This window comes from Ciona robusta, chromosome 1 (genome assembly GCF_009617815.1).
Source record: "Ciona robusta chromosome 1, ASM961781v2".
In the NCBI taxonomy this organism is placed as follows: domain Eukaryota; kingdom Metazoa; phylum Chordata; class Ascidiacea; order Phlebobranchia; family Cionidae; genus Ciona; species Ciona robusta.
The window spans coordinates 1,040,922-1,062,477 of NC_143235.1; the positions used below are offsets into that span (position 1 = coordinate 1,040,922).

A 21,556-nucleotide genomic window follows, 5' to 3' on the forward strand; every position below is an offset into this window, starting at 1 on the left:
TTGGCCGGTATGTTTTCCATTTATACTTAATAACTTTTCTAATAAGTGAAATTGCCTGGAGAGATATGAAGTTATGTTTTTAATGCTGAACTCTCCACGTGTTTATTGCTGTTTTATGTCAAATCAAAAGTCCGCGCACTTAACGACAGTTTGGGCGACCCGTCAAATTTCAAATCCGAAGTTGCTGCCAGATTATAATGGGAGAGCCATGGGAGCGCCTGTTGAAAGACAGGGGCTATAAGATACAAAACACGTTGGGCGAAGGCGCATATTCCAAGGTAGGTCCGTTAATTTTAAATTTAAACCAACATTTTTATTGCAGTACACAATTTAAAAAAAAATTGGGGGTAAAAATGTGTTTTGTTACTTAAAATGTGCATATAATTTATCAAGTTTTTTTGTGTGTATAATTTATAAAAGTGAGCAAGTCCCACAAAAAATAATCAGTCACTAACATACATGGTAACTTGTAAGCTGGCATAAGGTGTATGAACACCTGTGTTATAACGACTGTCGTTTTCCGGCCACGTGAGGATAAAGTAAGTTACATCCGTTTATTCAATTCCTAACCTTTTTACACAAACAGGTGAAGTCTGCCTACTCCAATCGCTTGGGGAGAGAAGTTGCGATCAAATGCATTAACACCAAACTTGCCCCAAAAGATTTCGTTGAGAAATTTCTTCCAAGAGAGCTTCAAACTCTGCCATTGTTACGTCATGAGAATATCGTTCGAGTGTATGAGATACTAGAGGCAAGTAGAGACGTTTGTAAATGTACTTCATAGTTTGGGGCCTTTTTGAATATTTTTGTTTTGTTTCATACACCTCGTGCACGCTTACCAGTTACCACGTATGTAACTTATTTATCCATGCATGGCGGGGCAACTACAGTCGTTATAACACGGGTGTTCTGTTTCATGCACCTCGTGCACGCTTACCAGTTACCACGTATGTAACTTATTTATCCATGCATGGCGGGGCATCTACAGTCGTTATAACACGGGTGTTCTGTTTCATACACCTCGTGCCCGCTTACAAGCTACCATGTATGTGACTTTGTGACTCTTTATTTTCTTGCTACCATGCAAAAAGTAAACCATCTTTTAGCGGCCCATCTGGTATTGAAACGTAGTATATTTTTGCCGTTTCGTCTGCCATTCGGGAATGTATGAGAACAGAAATTCTGATTATACAATGGATTTGGACTTTTTGTTTGTCACGTTTTTGTAGCACCAGATTCTTACTGTATTTCTTTTCACAAGAATCGTTCAACTATATGAGCACTAGATCAGGGTTCAATTTAACAACTGTTGTTTTGTCGTTATATCCTATCTTTTCGCTTTAAATATTTCTATATCTTCGCTACTGTAATCGAAGAGACAAATGAAGCTATTTGTATTGTAACTATTATTCGCGAATTTTATTACAGAAATGTAACTTTTATATTGCTTAGGCAAGTGATGGATACGTGTACATTGTCATGGAAGCTGCGAGAAATGGGGATATGCTTCGGTTTGTTCAAAAACGGGGAGCGTTGCCCGAGTACGACATCAAGCGGTATTTCTGGGAGCTCTGCCAAGCTATTTACTATTGCCATGAGAAGAATATTTGTCACCGGTAAGCTGGATGTATGTAACTTGCTTTATCCTTGCATGGCGGGGCAATGACAGTCGTTATAACGCGGGTGTTCTGATTCATAAACCATGTGCCCGCTAACGAGTTACCACATATGTTACTTGTTTATCTTCGCATGGCGGGGCAATGACAGTCATTAGAACCTGGGTGTTTTGTTTTTATACACCTCGTGTCCGCTTACGAGTTTACGTATAGTCACAAACTTTAAAACGTAGCGTTTTTTTCCATTTACTATTTCCAGAGATTTGAAGTGTGAAAACCTTCTGCTTGACAAAAACTTCAAACTTTTGCTCACCGATTTCGGATTTTCTAAACCGATGAACACAGACGCTAGAGGGCGCATGGTGTTAAGCAGTACCTTTTGTGGATCGGCTGCTTATGCAGCTCCTGAGATAATACAAGGTATGAATGAATGAATGTAACTTACCTTATCCTCGCGTGGCCGGAAAACGACAGTCGTTATAACACGGGTTTAACACCTCGTGCTAGCTTACGAGTTACCATGTATGTTACTTTGTGGTGATTATTTTTTTTGAAGTTTTTAATTTTTTTTATGTATGGCTGATAATTTGGACAACCCATTAGTGACCACTGGGTTGGAGCAATTGCCGTTGTTAATTTTTTAAAACACAATCAGGATATTTGGATATTATGCGCCAAAGGTGTTCCATCTTACCCCACACTACTGTATACAACCACTGTCGTTTTTCGGCAACGCGAGAATAAAGCAATTTACACATTCATGCAATTCACCAAATTTTCCCTTTTTAAACACAGGCAAACCATACGACCCTCGGATGCACGATATGTGGAGTTTAGGTGTCATCTTATACATCATGTCTTGTGGCCACATGCCGTTTGATGATTCGAATGTTAAGAAGATGCTGAAAATCCAACTGAAGAATCATCTTCGGTTTCCACCCCGTGTTAATGACGTTCTGTCAGGGGAACTCAAGGTAAAAACGAGTTTTAGCTTAAGAATGATGGCCAAAGGGAATACTGTTTTCACACAAAGTTAGATACGTGGTAACTCGTAAGCGGGCACGAGGTGTATGAAACAGAACACCCGTGTAATAACAACTGTTGTTGCCTCGCCATGCGAGGATAAATAAGTTAAATTCATTCATTCATTTCTATGCTTTATTCGTGATAATTCAGGCATGTAATCTGTAAATAATCTTTGTTTACTACCAAGTAGAAGTACAAGTAAAATATTGACCATCTTACCCCACCCTACTAACTTTTCTTAACTTGGCAGACTTTGATTCGTCAGCTGATACAACCGGATGTGACGCAGAGAGCAACAATGGCGAAAGTTCTGGAACATCCTTTCTTTTATGGATATCAAGAATTAAGAACGAGGTGGGAAAATTGTGTGGACAAGTTGTAATCGTATTATGCCTGATGGCAACTATATCCTTTAAAGGTGTAATCTCATTTTTAAACCTGATGTTTGCCTCTTATGCCTGATATCGTTGGTTATGCATTTCTAAACTCGAGGCTGGCTGCTACCATGTTTGCGTGTGTGTGTGTCCTGTTGTCCAGGTTACTTTTGCCTGTATTTTACCCCTTTCGTTCGGTAAAGGGTTTGTACCTACCTCTGAAACAGAGGTTGGGGAGTTCAAGCTTCATCCCGGGCTGCCCCCAATGTGTGCGTAAATGCTTCCTTGCACTTCAAGACCTAATTTCTCGGACCTTGTTTAAGAACGTCAATCACAGCGTGTGCAATATTCTGTGTTATTCAGATACGCGGTTTATTTTATACAGTTAAGATAGAAAGTGCAGATTTTAATCAGGTAGTCAGTAAGTTGTAAAGTCAACTGGTAAGCATAACTTTATTTCAGACCCAGCACTGCTCTGAATGCGACAACCAGCGTCGCTCAACAAATTTACCATTATTTCACCGGTGGTAGGCCGCCTACAAGTCCTGCCGCCGCTGCTGCTGCTGGGCAAGAAGATAAAGGCGGATGCAGCCACGATTCGAGGCGCCAGTCACGCCACCAAGAAAGCAGTGGCACGAGGCCACGCCACGGTTTTTGCGACACTGGCCATACTAGCTGTGAAGTGACAAGTACATGTGATAGCGCCCCTGCAGTTGAAACTAGACACCGCCGTTCACATGATGCTACTGATTGCTGCGGAAGTTCCACATGCGATCCTTACCAGCGCTCCCCATGCACGCATAAACGTGTGCGACCAAGTCATAGAAAATAACTGAATTCAACATATTTTTTTTCATATATCTAAAATACATTTCCTCCCACAGTGCTTTTAACTTTTAAATCAGTAATTTCTTCCCTTTGTCCCACTGCTGTTCCCACCTAAGAAATTCGACGTTTACCATTAATAACTATTGAAATTTTGTGTCACTGTTTCGGCATTTTCTTTTGAACTACTTAACTTATAATTAAATAATACCATTTTCATATTTAAGAATATATACAACGCTGCAGTGTAATTAATTTTCAAATTATAATCAGTAATTTATTTTGTGTTACTGTCCAGGCGATTTTCTGTATAGTCCACTTCAGTTATTCGAGCACAACTATTTATAAATATTCAAACCATTTATTATATTTAGGAATACAATAGGGTGGGGAAGTTGGGACACCTCCTAACTCTTTCTCGTCCCATTAAGTAGTAAACAAAGAACATTCAAAGAATTATAAAACCGTATCCTCACGAATCCCATATACCGTTGTTAATTAATTAAAATACGATTATATGATATTTGGATAATATGTGCTAAAGGTGTCCCATCTTCCCCCACCCTACTATATATTAAACGCTACAGTATATTAAAAAAGGCAGTGATTATTTTGCGTCACTGTTTCGGCATTTCCTGATTAGCCCACTTTGGTTATAACTGAATTATACCCAATATTTTGCTACGGTCCATGTCATTTTCAAGTCAATAATTTTCTTATATGTGTCTCTGTCCAGGCATTTCTGTAACCGACTTTATAGTTGTTTCATAACTAATTATATGGCGTATACTTACAAAAATAACTTGTACTTTTGGCTGTCCGGAATTCTCTTTTCGTGTATGTGACTTCTTCTGTATATGTTGGAGCCTACAGCACCTGTGATTTATTTAAAGTTTATTGCCTTGAGGTGGCTGTACACGGTATCCGGAATTCGTCCGTTTTGTCTGTTTTGTCCAGATTTCGCTGCCGCATGCGGAACTCGGTAATGGGTTTGCATACGACTTCGCAAGCCAGATACCGTACAGCCACCTTTACGCGTTTATAACGAAACCACAATTGTAACGAAATATAATTACTGGGGTATATAAAGTAAAGTGGGGTGGGGGAATACGGGACACCTTTAGCGCATAATATCCAAATATCAGAATGAAAGGGTGTCCCATATTTCTCCACCCTACTATATATAACTACCGTAACGCCATCCATTTTCGCCCAGCTAGCGTTAGTTACAATTCTTTATATAACACAAATACTATTTCAGTTTAATTTTAGATAAATATTACTAAAGTTATGTAAGATTACCACACGCTGTGTGAAACAAACATATAATACGTCACAGAGAGGTCATTGTGACGTCCCGTGGTCTTTCACACCAAACCCGAGGACTGGACTCAAAATGAACTCGATTGTGAACTTTTGATTTTGTTTATATAACTGCAACATAATGTTATCCAACAAACAATACATTATCTGCGAATATAAAGTGTATGTGGTGGAGTGGGGTAAAATGGGACATTATTTTTTTAAACAAAGGATATTCACAGGGTTATATATAACTGTATCCTCACTATTTTAAAACAGCCTTGTCATTTGTTAAAAACACGATTAGGAAATATGGGATTTTGGTGCTAACGGTTTCCCATCTTACCCCACAGTACTATAACATGCCACCCAAACAAAATTAAAAAAATGCAAAACATTATGTTTATATTAATTACAAGTTATATTATATAAGAGAGTTTCATAATTTATATGTTCACCTTTTTCTACAGCCGACAACCGAAAATAAAATAAAAGTAATATTTTCGTTTTGATTTTAATATTCAATGTGTTACTTACTTTGAAGTGATTGTTTTTATTTAAACAGCATAATATATATTGTTACGTCACAATCATGCTTGTTTCGTAACACGGCCGTCGTTCGCAGCTGCAGTTATTGGCTAATATGATCCACAATTGTTACGTCACACAGCGCATTGTCATGACCTTATTGCGTGTTTGCTAATCCGAGAACGATTTTTCGGGATGGCAACATGCATTTGACAGATCGGGAATTTTGACAAGCAACGACCGATATATAAGAGCGACCAATTCGTCAAAAGTCAATTAGATTTATCTACTGTTGTTGTGTAGTGCATGCGTAATAACTGATACTACAGATTTCTATAACGAGTGCGAAGTGATGCTACGATTTTTGTTTCTGCTGGTTCTATTCGTCGACATTAAATGGTATGTTTTACTATATATTATTGCGTTTATATTTAAATACAATGCATTCGTATATTTTGGTATTAATAAAATATTATATCCGTGGAGCTGTAACATGTTTGTTGCATATTTGATCTTCTGTAACCTGTTTGTTATATATATGGTCCTCGCTATGATTTTGTGGGGTAAGATGGGATATCGTTAGCAAATAATATCCCGTATTTCCTGTTCGTGTTTTTAACAATTAAAAACGTGTGAAGTCACGCTTATCAAATTATTTAAATATTATTTACTTCCACATGGAAGATAAAAGAGAATGAAAACATGGACCATCTTACCCCACCCTACTATATCTCAATACATCTTAATATTTAGCATTGTCATTTTTATTTTCACTTTATTGTTACGTCACAGTGCATGGGCAAGATGGTGCGCCGTGAATCGAACAACAATCGAAGAGATTGTGACGTCACAGAGGGAGGAGCGAAGCGTTGATTGTTTAGAATTGTACAAGTTTGTTCAACGAGGTTGGAAATATGATGACGTCAGAATGAAGGTAAGTTTTAGTTATTTTGTGGTTTAAATTTTAAAACTAAAACAAACTTAGATTTGTTAAGTTTTTAAAAATAAGAAAATTTAGTTTAAATTTTGTAAATATGATAAACATTTTCTGGGTTCTTCTGAATTAAAGGTTATGATTTATATCCGTTTAAATATCCGTGTTACACTGGTGATTGTGCCCGTCGCACGACGATAAACAAGTTGCATTCATTTACGTTATATTGCGCTTATAAATGTTTTGGGTGCCGCGTGTGTAACATGTGTTACTCACATACGTTTTGCTCTCTTGGCGCAAAATGTGCGAAAAACGTTGATTGCTAATAGTTTGTCTTGGAGGCGCCTCCATTTTGCGAGACATAAAAGTTACAGCGAGATCAGAAAAAAGTTGCATGCAGCAATAATAAGTGCTTAATGATTTAGATTTGATACATCCGAGACGAACTTTTGGTTTTGTTGTTTCTTTGAGCTTGTTGTTATATTTATTTGGAGCGTTTAATTATATATATATATATATATATATATATATATATGTTAGGCTTATACGTATTTATATCATGAGTTGTTGTATTATAGCTATAAGTTATAACTGATTTATTTTTGCTATGTTATAATTGTTGCTGTTGAAACAAACTGCTCTGTTCAATCGGATTTTTCAACATAATGTACAGTAAACGGCCTTATAGAAAAGGATAAACGGTAGCAACCTTTTCAAGATGTATATACTGAGCGGTAATATACGAAACCGTTAGAAACTATAACATATATTTTCTAAACGGGTTTTAAACAAGTAAGTCGCTCCCTTAGAGTGGCGAAAATAAGTTATAAATTTCTGTAAATATCCTTGGTTCACTACTAAAAGTGATGATAAAATAGAATTAAAACACTACCCATCTTACCCAAACCAATCCCATAAACAAAACAAATATTTCCTACAGTCACGTCACAGTGGAACCACTGGTGTGACGTCATACTTTAACAGTCAAGGCGATGACGCAATGTGTTACGTATATCTTCCCGAACGAACACAACGTCGTAATGTTACAAGGATTGTACAAGAATGCTGCGCTGGGTTTCGTGGCGATGATTGTGAACTGAGTGAGTGATTTATTGTGCAGTTAACTTTTGTTTTAACGTATAGTAGGGTGGGGAAGATGGATCACATTTTCATTTTATTTTCCCGTCCCATTTGGTAGTAAACAAAGAACATTTAAAGAATTATAAAACCATATCCTCACGACTCCCATAGACCGTTGTTAATTGTTTAAAACACGATCAGAACATTTGGATATTATGTGCTAAAGATGTCCCCCCCCCCCTACTATAGTACTGCGGGGAAAGATTGGAAGCCGTTTGCACCTAAATCCCATATATTGTAATCGTATTTTGAACATTTTACATTGCTCTTTTGAGAGTCTTGATGGCGGGCGTTTAATCCAAATCTTTTTTATTGTCGTTTTCTACAATTAGGCATTTTTTATACAGTATTTAAAACTTTCTTCTTAACAGAAACAGATGACACCGTAGTTTGCCACTTTGACGAAGCATGTCCGGCTATTGCGGCTGATGACGTCACCACGACGTCATTATCAGGGAGGTTTTTCACCAAAGAGACATGTTGTTCTTTACTTGGTGGAAAATCTTGGCGTTTCCATGGCGATCATGTGTGTCACGTGTGTAGTGATGTGACGTCACGAAAGGGTAACCATGGAAAACCCTTTCCCGCCTTCGGTAAGTGTTTTATAAGTGCCTTAAACAGTATTTTTCGTGTGGAATAACTTGAACAGACCGCGTGTTTTTCTACCAGTAGCATACGTGGTAATCATATATTTATATCCTATTTTTAAAAGTAAATATTCTAAAATACAAAAATCAAAATACCTGTTTGTGCATTAAATATTAACAACACATTTTTGGATAATAAACCTTTAAAAAATGTATTAAATTATTTTTAACCTTATTTTTTCACAAACAGTTTCTTTATTTTTCTTTAAATTGATTATTTTAACAACAGACTTTAAGTTATTTGTTTTTATTTATTAATTTAAAATTTTTTTAAGTCAATTTTGTAAATTGATTATTATTGACACACAGACACCCGTACACCTGCGTGCGTCACGTGGTCAGATTATTACGTCACATTCGATGGCGGTAGAGGTCACGTGGTCAACGACTGCGCGCATAGGTTGCTAACTTCAACGGATGGAACATGGTAAAATATTGGTTTATAAATAATTTCATTTTAATTTCCTTTCTCTTTTTGGCTTATGTGTATGTATTTCATATTTTTTGTTGCTAATCTATAGTTTTACAGTCTTACACGGTGTATTGACAAATTCTATAATAACTGCAACGTTCAGGTATTTAGATTACAGATTTCTAAATTTAACATCCTTTGTTTTAGGTGGGTAGACGTACAAACTGTAAAATGCGAAAATGGAACAAATTGTGGAAAGAAATTGTTGGTCGTGTTGGAAAATGACGTCACAATAACGTTTGTTGAAAACGAAATTTATTTCAACGATCGTGTGGTCTCCAACCGGTCGCCATTCGTGAAAAAAGGTAAAAAAAAATAAGATTAATTTTTTTTGCGGCAGAAAAGTAATTAGCACGCCGGCATCTTGTACAAAGTTTTCTGCTACCACTGTGGGCGTGCGTGTCTTTGGACACCTGACCGATATTGCTTTAACTCAGTGGCCACTTCATATGGGTTGTCAAATTTGTCAGCTATCTCTAAATATATGCCCCCAAAATAATATCCCTACAGTTGTATACATGGTAACTCGTAAGCAGGCACGAGGTGAATGAAACAGAACACCCGTGTTATAACGACTGTCGTTTTCCGGCCACCATATGGGAAAAAAAGAAATTACATTCAAATCTATTACATTCAATAGCATTTCATTATTTCCAGGTGTCATCATCAAATTCTTGGATTTTTTCGTTTCCATTGAAACTCCTATTGGACTGACTGTGACGTGGAACAATGCATCCATTGTTGTCGTCACAATAGGAGAAACCTTGGATGTAATGGAGACTAGAGGATTGTGTGGGGTGCATGGGGAGGTCGAAAACTGGAGGGTACAAGGTGAAAAAATCTAAAACATTTCCTGTATTTTGCCCAAATACTTAATATTCTAATGATAACTGATGCAATTGTAACATAGTACTTTGAAGTAAGATGGATAGCGTGGAAGTTTAAAAAACCTATCTTGTCGTTAAATTATATAGTAGGTTGGGGTAAGATGGGACATGTTTCCATTCTCTTTTCTTCTTCAATCTGGTAGTAAACAAAGAACATTTATAGGATTATATAAAGGCATTTTCACGACTCTAAAAGAACGTTGGTAATTGTTTGAAACACAATTAGAATGTATAGAATGTCATGTGCTAACGGTATCCCATTTTACCCCAACTTGCAATACGTTAGAAACACGTTAATACGTTAGAAACACGCGAAACATGTTAAAAATTCCTATCCCGCTTTTATATTCTTAACATAGATATCATTACACCAAACAATGGCTTACATAACGGTCCTCCCTCCTTCCAATGCAACGATCAATCGGTTCAAGTGTTCGACGATTGTGACGTATCAAGTGTGCAAATCTCGCGTTCGCTTTGTGACGTCATAATATCGGAACCTGCTTTTGATCAATGCAGGGAAATTCTAGAACCAAAACATTTTTATGACGTAAGTGTTTTGTGACATCAGTACTCATGAGGGCAAATTTTATAACGTTTACTTCTGTGACGTCATTTTTTGTGATGAAAGTGCTTCGTCACGTCATATTCGTTGACGTAACTGTTTTACGGCGTCAGTTATTGTTTAGTGTTAAATTTTATCTGTATATTTAGAGCTGCGTTAGTCAGAATTGTCGTGACGTCAACGTGACGTCATCAAATGAAACATTATGTGACGTCATGTTGGCCTACCATATGCGATGTATATCTATTGGTATCAACACTCAAGATTGGATGGAAAGAAACGGCTGCTCGTGGGGATGCCCCGAAGGTAGGAACAATATATATATATACTTATTGTATACGAGTGTGGCATGTATATAAAGACTGTCGTTTCGTTGTGTATTTCCTTCTTTTCACTGTACTAATTGACCTGATCTTCTTCCTTGCTGTATTCTTGGAAATAAAAGCGATGTAGTTTATATAGTAGGGTGGGGGAAGATGGTACACTTTTAGCACATAATATCCAGATATCCTGATCGTGTTTTAAACAATTAACAACGGTCTATAAGAGTCATGAAGACACAGTTTCATTTTTCTTTGAATGTTCTTTGTTTACTGCCAAATGGGACGGAAAATTAAAGTTAAAAGGTGTCCTATCTTCCCCCACCCTACTGTATTATGAAAACATGTCAACTCTTACCCCAGCACCCTATACTTTAACTTAATTAATCAGCTTTCTACGCATATTTATTAATCCCCGCTGGTCCTGGAGCCATAGTTACTCTGTAAAATTCTTTGTTTACTACCAAATCGAACAATTATATAAGTTCTGTCTTATCTTTTACACAGGGATGGAATTTAGTTCATGCGTTTCCAAGTGTCCATCCACATGCGATGACGTGGAAGAGAATACGTCATCATATTGTACAGACAACTGTCTACCGGGTTGCAAGGTAAATTATCATCACATGTTTGTTCTGTTTGCATCGATTTTAATCAGTTTTTTTTCAATATATATATATATAGTACGGTTTGGTAAGGTGGATACCGTTAGCACATAATATCCTATATTTACTGATCGTTTTTTTAAACAATAACAACTGTCTTTAACGGTCGGGAGGATACGGTTATATAACTCTGTAAATATTCTTTTTACTACCAAATGGGACGATAAAAGAGAATGAAAACAAGTACCATTCTACCCCAACCTACTATATATTAAATTTCGTGTCCCACAGTGCCCCGAAGGGAAGGTCCTATCTGTTAGCGATGACGTCACGAATCAGACGTGTGTGACGTCACAGCAGTGCCCGTGTCGTCACAGAGGGCAAACTTACGGTCAGGGATCGACGATAAAGGAACGATGTAATGACTGTGTTTGTGGGGCGAGGGGGAGATGGAACTGCTCGACCAATCACTGCAGCGCTACGTGTCACGTGGTTAGTGCAGGACACGTGACAACTTTCGACCAATCAAAGTAAGTTACATCGATTGGAAATTAGGCCGACCAGAGTTTGTGCGTATACAGACAAGATACTTATAACAGTAATTTCGCCAACCCGGTCATGGGTCACTGATGGGTTCACTAAATTGTAAACTAAACATGTAACGTCTAAAGTTTCAACTTATACCATCAATGTATACAGTAGGGTGGGGGAAGATGGGACACATTTTAACTCTGTTTTCTCGTCCCATTTAGCAGTTAACAATAAACAATCAAACATTTATAAATCTATATCTTCACGGCTCCCATAGACCGTCGTTAATTGTTTAAAACACGATCAGGATATCTGGATATTATGTGCTTAAGATGCCCCATCTTCCCCCACCGTACTATATGTTGGGTTCAGCTACAGTCCTGTTATTTAGCTGACACTTTCCCACACTTTTTATCCACAGCGTGTTTTAACGACTGATGTTGTTTTGCTGTTGATTTCCTTCCCTTCGTTCTTTAAATAACATGATCTTTGCAATCGAAAAGAATTATCACATCACGTTATGTTGCGCAGATATATACTACCAGAAAGCACATGTTCGAAGCATATCTTGGTGGAACCCATTCATTCATCATCAAGTATTGTTCGAATCGAAGCTGATATTCAACCTTCCCGTGGTATTTACTCGGTCCGTGTGACACTTGGTGCAGATCAAGTTATAATACGTAACAATATGTTGGTTACAGTGAACGGTAGTCAAGTGAAATTGCCATACAGGTCAGTTTTAAGGGTTAAAGTTCAAATTTCGTTTTTGTGAGACTGTTAAATCCCATGTCACCATACCTTCGGGAAAGCGACAGGCTTAAACATCTCAAGAGGTTCATGTGGTAGCATCCCCGGTTTTGGGAAAGTGGGCCTTTTCTTGCCTGAACCCTGGGTCCCATAGTGTCCCACTGTAGGACCCCACCCATATAGAATAGAATGTACATATACAATGTTGGGGTGATTGACCAACTCTGGCTTAAATCCAAGGTCCCTGACAAGGACCCCACCCACATAAAATAAAATAGAATATACAACTATTTTTGTGTTGGCATTTTTGCGCTTATGTTGATTGAGAATGTTGTACCAATGTAATTTTGCTTATTATCAAATTATTGCATTTCCAGAAATAAGTTGTTTTCGGTCCGCCACGCGACGACACATTCAATTATTCTTCGAAGTTTTGGAATAGCTTTGGTCTGGATACCAAGTTTAGATTTGCTTGACGTCACAATGGAGCCTGTGTTCGCTAACAAGGTACATTTCTGGTCATTGTAAAATACTGGGTAGGGTGGGATACCGCACCTAAGTCCCAAATTTCCTGCTAGTGTTTTGAACAATTAAAAAATGCGTCAGGCTAAAAGAAAAATATAGTTACAAAAAACTGGTTTATAAATTATACACAAATGAAATGTTTTATAACTTGTTGCTGTAAAATTATTAACAAATGATGTATTTTGAAAGGTGTTCGGTCTTTGTGGGACTTATAACTGGAACAATGGAGATGATTTTCTAACACGAGACGGCGACACAGAGTCGGTGTCGGATTTATTCGTATCCGGTTTTCGCACAGACGGTAAAATATGAGTTTTTGAGCACGTGTGTGTCGTTGTGGTACTTTTTTCATGTTGCAAGGTTTCAGGTTATCATGTAGCTTTAATAATAGTAAAACACCAGTTTTGTTGGGCACGCAAGTGATTGAATGGTGTGTCATTACGTAGTGTTTTTCTTTTACTTTATCTTACATATTAGACTACGGTTGCAATGAATATGTCGTTATTTTAACTAATATGATCTTCGCTATTGTAACCGAAGGAATAATTTAAAATTACTTTATTTTACTTAAATATTTTGAATATTAATCTAACCCCCAAAAAAACTAACTATTTCTGGTAAGTTTTCGTTTAAAATACGTGCCCATTCATTAAAGCTTTGTATATGCCATAGACTGTATTAACACATCTTATACACAGACAATGGTAAAGCATGTTACAATCAAGACAATGCGAACTCGACGTCATTTTCGATGAATCCTTGCGAAACTCATGCTCAAAGGAAGGAATATGCGAATAGATTATGCTCAGTTTTCAACAGCGAAAGTTTTCAGGTATATTTTTACGATTTCCTACTAAGTATATAGGATATAATATATATGGTGGATGGGGAAAGACGGGACATCTTTTTATTCTATTTTTTCGGCCTATTTGTTAGTAAAAAATGAAATTCAAAGAAATATAAAACCGTATCCTCACCACTCCCATATATACTGTTGATAATTGTTTAAACACGATCAGGAAAAATAGTTTTTTTGTGCTTGTATAGCACCCGTCTAAACCCCATAGTACTACGCAAATCGAAATATTAATCAAACCTTTTAGAATTGTAGCCAAGTGATCGACGCTTCGTCTTTCCAACAAATTTGCTTCCACGATGTTTGTTCTTCTCCCGAACCCACCCCTGCTACAGCGTGTCGATCACTATCCGCGTATGCTCTCGCTTGTTTCCAAAGCAGTGACGTCACGATGACGTCATCCTGGCGGGAGGACCCAGCTCTTAGTGGAGAGTGTGGTGCGTACAAATTTGAACATGTTTTTACGAAATAGTTCGATATAAAGTTACCTACCCCAAAAGAACATTGTGAATTGCGCAAAATACAATTAGAAAATATGGAATGTTATGTGCTAACGATATCCCATCTTACCCCACAGTATTATATTTCGATTACAGACGTCAATTGTCCGCCACACTTACTCTTCGACGAATGTATCCCATTCGGAATGACGTCATGTGATGACGTCAGCAGACCGTTACCTGGATACAACGGGAAATCCCCCACAACAGAAGCAGCTTGCATGCCAGGGTGTAAATGCGCGGAGGGTAAACGCATTTTTTCCACAGAGCTAAACTTTGAGGAAGGTTTTACCAGCTCAGTAATGAGAGGTACCGATGGAAAAAGAGTGAAAATTTTAGAGTTATTATTCTGTTTTATTAAATATTTTCTCAGTTATACAGATTTAAATTTCGTTTTTTAGTAAATGTTGTTTGTTTTAGTTTTAGAGAATTAATGTTTATTAATCTGTGAGAATTGGAAAGCTTAAGGTTTTAAATTTATCGTTTTAATAAAACTTTTGTTTTAAACAAGTTTTTTTTTTAATTTTAATTTTTGTTTTATGTAGGACTCGCTACAAGGGGTTTTCCCGGACACGAGAACAGCATATGCGTTGCCACAGAAGAATGTCCTTGCAATATTAACGGGAGAATTTATGAAGTTGGATTCGAAAAGCAAACTGGATGCATTCACTGGTGAGAAACCTTGTTGGTAACTCACAAATTACTTATAAATCATATAGTATGTGGAATAGAACACCCGTGTTAGATAGTCGGGTGGGGTAATATGGGACATGTTTTTATTCTTATTTCTCGTCCCATTTGGTAGTAAACAAAAAATGTTTACAGAAGTATATAACCGTAGCTCTGCAGCTCTAAAAAGGCGTTCTTATTTGTTAAAACACGATTCGAAAATTTGGGATTTAGGTGCTAACAATATCCCATCTTACCCCAGCCTATCAATATTATGTCGTTTTGATCTCATATTTTGGTCTGTTACGTCACAATGAAATTAACCTTCTCTGTGACGTCAGGATAGGTTGAATTCATCGTGGTGTAGCTGACTTCTATCTACGAGACGAAATCGATAATTATTATCCTGAATTTGATACGATTGTATACTGTCCTGCTTATCCCGGGTCGATAGCAAAATGTAGTTTCATTATGATATGATTGCAGCCCCTGCATTTTTACTTTTATAACATTTTGAAAAGTTTTTAGTTTATAAAATGAAAAATTATGAATTTTTTTTATATAAAGATATTTTTAAATTTAATGATTAAAATTTAAGGAGAATTTTTTTTGTTTGCCAGCACTTGTCTGGCTGGATTATGGAATTGCTCTTCTGAGTCCTGTGGCGCCACCGTGCGGTGCCCCAACAACATGATCCACAGCCACAAGGTGACGCCATGTAGTCAGCTCAGTTGCGAGGACCTTGACCGGGTTGATTCATTACGTAACAACGCCCTTTGTGACGAGGAAGTCGCGTATGAAGGATGCAAATGCCCCGACGGTCTAGTTTTGCTGGTGAGCTGATTTTTCATTGCGATTTTTTTATTTATTTTAAAACGAAGTATTGTACAAATTATTTACACATATAGCAAAGTCGGGTAAGATAGGAGATGTTTTCATTACTATTTCTCGCCCAATTTGGTAATAAATAAAGTATATATATTTAAAGAATTATAAAACCGAATCCCCACGCCCCTAAGAAAAGTATTGTTAATTGTTTAAAACACGAGTAGGAAATATGGAAATTAGGCGCTAACGGTATCCCATCTTACCCCACAGTGCTACAGTTCATACATAAAAATAGCAGTGTAGTTAAGGCCAACGTATTACAGACACAAGCGCTACCTAAATACCTTACACCAGGTGTAACAGTTAATGTAAATATGCTATAAAACAGAGGCATCTTATTTACTGTGTACATACATGTCAACGCTGTTGACATGCATGGTGTAATTGTAGTGAAATTATGTATTTATACAACGGCGTTACCCAGCCGTTGAGGACCAGCATCATTCTTTTTGTGTGACATAGTTTGTGTGAAAACAGTTGGTATAAAAATCAAAATTCCTGATCCTGACTGTACGTTACACTGACAAGCAAACGCGTTTCGTCATTTTCGAAATGCAATCCTTCTTCGGAACCGGTTTCATCCGGTTTAACGCTGATCCCGTCAATTGAAACCAGATCAGCCCAGTCTATTTTTAGAAACCACTTCTTGCTGGTTTCGTTTTTCTTTACATCCACCGATATTGTACAAGGTGTAATATTCCCATCTTTTTCAACGTTAAACTTGTACTTTGCGGTGCTGTGTGTGTTTCCTCCGTTAAACTGGACTACCTTTCGCTCGCTTGCTGGTATCACTTTTGGGAATTCCCGGCTATCAGTCGGTTCAAGGTTCCACACAAATGGTGTCGAGTTGACTATGGTGAAACAACTTTCGATTTTCGGCGGGGCTTTCCCTAAAATGATAACTAGTGGTTAGTCCGCCTGCCCATAACCCAGAGGTAATAGGTTCAGGGCTTGTCGCTACCGTCGATGTGTCCTTGGGCAAGACACTTAACGGCAATTGCTCCAACCCAGTGGTCACTAATGGGTTGTCCAAATTATCAGCCATACATAAAAAAATCCTAAAAAAGAATCACCCACAAAGTAACTCGTAAGCTGAGACGAGGTGTATGAAACAGAACACCCTGTGTTATAACAGCTGTGTTTGCCCCGCCACACGATTTTATTCAAAATTTCGTCATACGGTTAGCGACAAAACGTGGCATATTTTATGACGCTTTTACGGCAATTGTTAAACATTAATAACTGTTTGAGTTAGAAACCGAAGTCTAAACAGTGCGCAACAAATATGTCAATCGTAATGAAATAATGAATGTAATTTATTTAAACTCGCTTGGTGGGGCATTGGCAGTTGTTATAACACGGGCGTTCTGTTTCAAACACCTCGTGCCAGCTTACGATTTAACACATATGTAACATTGTAGGTTTTAAGTATTCTATAAATATATGCTATTTTGGGCGTAATTAGCCAAACTTGGCCTAAATCCCGGGTCCTCAACAAAAACCACCCTCATAAATACTAGAAAGTTCTATGGGATTGAATGGCGGAGCAATGGCAGTCGTTATAACACTGGTGTTCTGTTCCAAACACCTCGTACTTGCTTTAAAGTATCCACGTATGAAACTTTGTTGGTGATTTTGTGTTCCATTAAATTTAGCTAATGCTGTTGTGACCAATTCATTAAACATGGGCAAAGGTACGACTGGCACTTGAGACACCGCGGGGTGTTTGCCAATACCGGAACACAGTGTATTCCTTATGGACGTCTAGTCTAGCCCTGGTTGTTTATTCAGTCTTTCCACTTGTTCAATATTCGCAGGACACGCCTAAATATCAGGTCAAACTCAAACGCCCACACAAGTTAAAAAAATAAAAAGTAGATTATGATAGGCTGGGGTAGGATGGGACAAGATTTTTATTCGCTGTTATCGTCCCATTTGGTAGTATACGAAAAATATTTATAAAATTATATACTCGTAGCCCTCCAAAAATGCTTTGTTAATGATTGAAAACGCGTTTAGGTAAAAAGGATTTGGGTGCTAACGGTATCCCATCTTACCCCACAGTACTATAACTTGCTATGCAATGTTTCTGATTACCAAAAAATGTCCTGTTTGTTTAAATTTTGTAACCTACCTTTTTTATTCCCATTTGATTGCTCTGCCCCGGTGTTAAGTTTGTGAAAATGTTCTTTCTTTTCTTCCTTCTTGGTCGGCTTGCCGCTTGATAAGGAATATTTTGACTTTTTAAAAAAGTTCATTTTACGTTAGAACTAACACCCTGTAAAACGATTCAAAATGACCAAAAACAAACATAAAAGTATGCTGCTAAAATAAACTACAGAACTATAACTTAAAATGTGCTATAATGCTTAAAATAGCGTATGCAACTTACAAAGGCGTATACCACTGAAATGACTTGTATATAGCTGAAAACGTGCAACGGAAATATTATCTATACTGCTGAAACGACTTTAGACCCTTCTACACTGCTGGTATTTCATTCTACCACTGGCGCATTTATACTTGCCCACAACTTTAAATACCAGAGACGTCGGTCCAGCTATTTTGAGCCCGGCAACGAGTGTAGCTAACTTGTCACGTACCATAAATTAGACGTCTCATTCAACTGTGTGTATCTGTAGCATCTCTGGTTGTTATCTTAGCATGGTGTACTTAGGGCGGGGAATGATCGATAAACTAGACACGACGAAACAAATAACACTACGACATGATACGCGTAACACTAAACTGCTATATCCGCACTGCGGGACGCTTGGGAATAAATGACTTTGATTGAATAAGCGACTGACGATGCCATATTTCTCTTATATTACACAGTTCCCGAAACAAATAACATTATGCCATAATATGGTTTTACCTGTAAGCGTTAACAACTGTTGTTTTGTCGCTATATCCTGTCTTTTAGATTCCAAACTTTTTAATCTTCGCTACCGTAATCGAAGAGACAAAATAATAAATGTTAATAATACTATTACGGTTATTATTCACGTAACACTAAACTGCTATATACCCGCACTGGTCGCTTGGGAATGAATGACTAGCTTCTATTATATTTGATAAAAGACTGACGATGTAGGCGAAATATATATCTCATACATTAAACAATTTGCTGAACTTGACGTTTGTACGTCACGTATTTCGTAACATCCGACCCTGGGAATGACTGGCCCTCTGTACTTAGTTTAAAGTTGACGTCATTTGACAAGTTTTGTGTTTAAACTAATGGGTGAGAACTTGTCACTCGCCTTGTAACTATGTGTTGCTGTATCTGTTTTACATGGTTACTTCCCATTGGTGGTTCTTATAAAACACACGGAACTTATAAATCTTCACGAATACAGAACTAAGAACGTCAACTTTATAAGGAGTTATAATTGTTGTTCTAATCTTATTATACCTCTTATTATATAGTGGGATGGGGGCAGATGGGACACCCTTTCGTTTTATTTTTCCGTCCCATTTGGTAGTAAACAAAGAAAATTCAAGGATTTATTAAACCGTATTCTCACGACCGCATAGACCGTTGTTAAATGTTTAAAACACGGTCAGGAGATTTGGAAATTATGTGCTAAGGGTGTCCCATCTTATCTCCCTATAACTACACATCTTTAACTTTGATTATAGTTATCATACCTACAGCTTCCTCATGCTATTCCTTGCGAAACATGATATATTACTATTTGCAGACAAATTCTTTCTAACCTACGTTTAATTACCTACAAATATTTACCACGTATTCCAGCGCGCCTAGCAACTTGGTTCGCTATGGACCAAACGAATGGTTTAAAATACATATGAACTGCACATACGCCTTAACTGTAATCTGGCCTGCGCTTTTATGGTTGGTCAATTCTCGTTACATCATAACAGAATACACCAAGTGCTAATAAACACACAGGAAAATAGCAATTCGTGAACCGAACATATTTCGCTAATTACTAATCACCAGTCCACTAAACGAGGAAGTGGCATTTTTGTTTGCTGCCTTTTTAGCAGAACTTATATTCTATTAGATATATATAGTAGGATGGGGGAAGATAGGACACCTTTTCATTCTCTTTTCTCGTCCCATTTTGTAGTAAACAAAGGATATTTACAGAATTCTAAAACCGTATCCTCACGACTTCCATAGACCGTTTTTAATTGTTCAAAACACGATCAGGAGATTTAAATATTATGTGCTAAAGGTGTCCCATCTTCCCTCATCCTACTATATATATGTGTATATAAGTACTGTTTAAACATGATATTGGCAAGACACACTGTTACATCACATGTGTGTATACTTTAATATACCAAACAAATATATGAATCAAGTTAAATACGTTTTGCTGACGATTTCATGCGCTTTATATTTGTACATACAGGATAACCGTTGCGTCTCTGCTTTGGAATGCCCATGTCGTCATAGTGGCAAGTTATATAAACACAATGATACAATACAGAGAGATTGCAACACATGGTATGTTAGTATATTATATATAACATTTTTATGTATTAACTGCAAACTTAGTAAATGTAACAGTTTTTATAGTTCAAAAAGGTGTCATCTATCACGGTATTTCAAATTCTAATTGTGTTTTAAACAGCAGCGCTTTTTAATTTCTATTATTAATTGAGACGCTAAAAGAGAACGAAACCATGGTTTATTTTACCAATGCATCAATAAAAACATGGATTTGGAAAAGATTGGACACGTTTTCATTCTATTTTCTCGTCCCATGTGGTAGTAAACAAAAAACATTATCCTCACGACTCTTAAACTATGTCCTAAAGGTGTCCCGTCTTGTCCCACTCTACTGTATGTCCTAAAGGTGTCCCGTCTTACCCCACCCTTTGGTATACATTAACCATCAAGCTTTATTGAACAGCACATGTACGGGCAGACGGTGGCAATGCACTGAAGAGAAATGCTCCTCTGTTTGCGTTGCTACAGGCGACCCACATTATATGACGTTTGATGGAGCGCATTATTCTTTTGAGGTCAGTTTAACTTTATATACTGATACTTAGCTGTATGCGTCTAACAATTCGTAACTTGTTTGTCATATTTCATGCTTTTTCAATGTTTATGTATGGTAAGGTGGGGGAAGATGGGACACCTTTTCGTTTAGTTTTTTGTTTTTCTTTCCATTTGGTGGTAAACAAAGAATATTCAATGAATTATAAACCGTATCCTCACGACTTCCACAGATCGTTGTTAATTCTTTAAAACACGATCAGGCTATTTGGAAACTATGTGTTAAAGGTGTCCCATCTTCTCCCACCCTACTATAATATATTTTGCCTATTTATCGCTTTTTAACATTTATCTTCGCTTAGCGGTTCAACGATAGTAATTATAACACGTGTGTTCTGTTTCTTACACCTCAGCGCATGCTAGCTTACGAGTTGTCACAAATGTTTCTTTACGGGGAATTATCATTACTTTAGTTTTGATTAGTAAACCTATTTTCGTCAACATTAAACAGAACCCACGTCAAAATATTCGAATGACCTTGACCGTGACTTAACTATTAATACAAGATTATCCTTCCTAAGTCTTCTTAATCTTCCACTAATCTGATTATCCGAT

General features: G+C 37.2%; 3 protein-coding genes across 4 annotated transcripts in view; 2 read left to right on the forward strand and 1 right to left on the reverse strand.

Moving 5' to 3' along the window:
- The first annotated feature begins 16 nt into the window (after positions 1-16).
- Positions 17-5,995, forward strand: LOC149741147 (testis-specific serine/threonine-protein kinase 3-like). The gene is made up of 7 exons (XM_089874605.1): positions 17-278; positions 587-751; positions 1,453-1,616; positions 1,876-2,036; positions 2,412-2,590; positions 2,893-2,996; positions 3,479-5,995. The coding sequence occupies exons 1-7, from the start codon at positions 198-200 to the stop codon at positions 3,846-3,848; spliced, it is 1,224 nt and encodes a 407-aa protein (XP_089730731.1). The 5' UTR covers positions 17-197; the 3' UTR covers positions 3,849-5,995.
- LOC149741148 (SCO-spondin-like) overlaps positions 5,894-21,556 on the forward strand; it is a 47,383-nt gene continuing 31,720 nt past the window's right edge. Inside the window, exons 1-21 of one of the 2 annotated variants that reach the window (XM_089874372.1) lie at positions 5,894-6,070; positions 6,464-6,605; positions 7,546-7,705; positions 8,117-8,338; positions 8,702-8,819; positions 9,012-9,169; positions 9,522-9,695; positions 10,111-10,301; positions 10,466-10,622; positions 11,144-11,247; positions 11,533-11,771; positions 12,304-12,507; positions 12,900-13,029; positions 13,237-13,348; positions 13,746-13,879; positions 14,151-14,340; positions 14,500-14,712; positions 14,949-15,075; positions 15,693-15,906; positions 20,349-20,443; positions 20,853-20,964. In XM_089874372.1, the coding sequence (XP_089730498.1) occupies positions 6,024-6,070; positions 6,464-6,605; positions 7,546-7,705; positions 8,117-8,338; positions 8,702-8,819; positions 9,012-9,169; positions 9,522-9,695; positions 10,111-10,301; positions 10,466-10,622; positions 11,144-11,247; positions 11,533-11,771; positions 12,304-12,507; positions 12,900-13,029; positions 13,237-13,348; positions 13,746-13,879; positions 14,151-14,340; positions 14,500-14,712; positions 14,949-15,075; positions 15,693-15,906; positions 20,349-20,443; positions 20,853-20,964 (3,243 nt within the window). In that variant the 5' untranslated portion in view covers positions 5,894-6,023. The remainder of the gene's footprint in view (positions 6,071-6,463; positions 6,606-7,545; positions 7,706-8,116; positions 8,339-8,701; positions 8,820-9,011; positions 9,170-9,521; positions 9,696-10,110; positions 10,302-10,465; positions 10,623-11,143; positions 11,248-11,532; positions 11,772-12,303; positions 12,508-12,899; positions 13,030-13,236; positions 13,349-13,745; positions 13,880-14,150; positions 14,341-14,499; positions 14,713-14,948; positions 15,076-15,692; positions 15,907-20,348; positions 20,444-20,852; positions 20,965-21,556) is intronic. The other variant, XM_089874380.1, reaches the window with a different exon arrangement.
- LOC149741149 (uncharacterized) lies at positions 15,912-18,255 on the reverse strand. The gene is made up of 2 exons (XM_089874687.1): positions 18,095-18,255; positions 15,912-16,850 (listed from the first exon to the last, which is right to left on the reverse strand). The coding sequence occupies exons 1-2, from the start codon at positions 18,216-18,218 to the stop codon at positions 16,450-16,452; spliced, it is 525 nt and encodes a 174-aa protein (XP_089730813.1). The 5' UTR covers positions 18,219-18,255; the 3' UTR covers positions 15,912-16,449.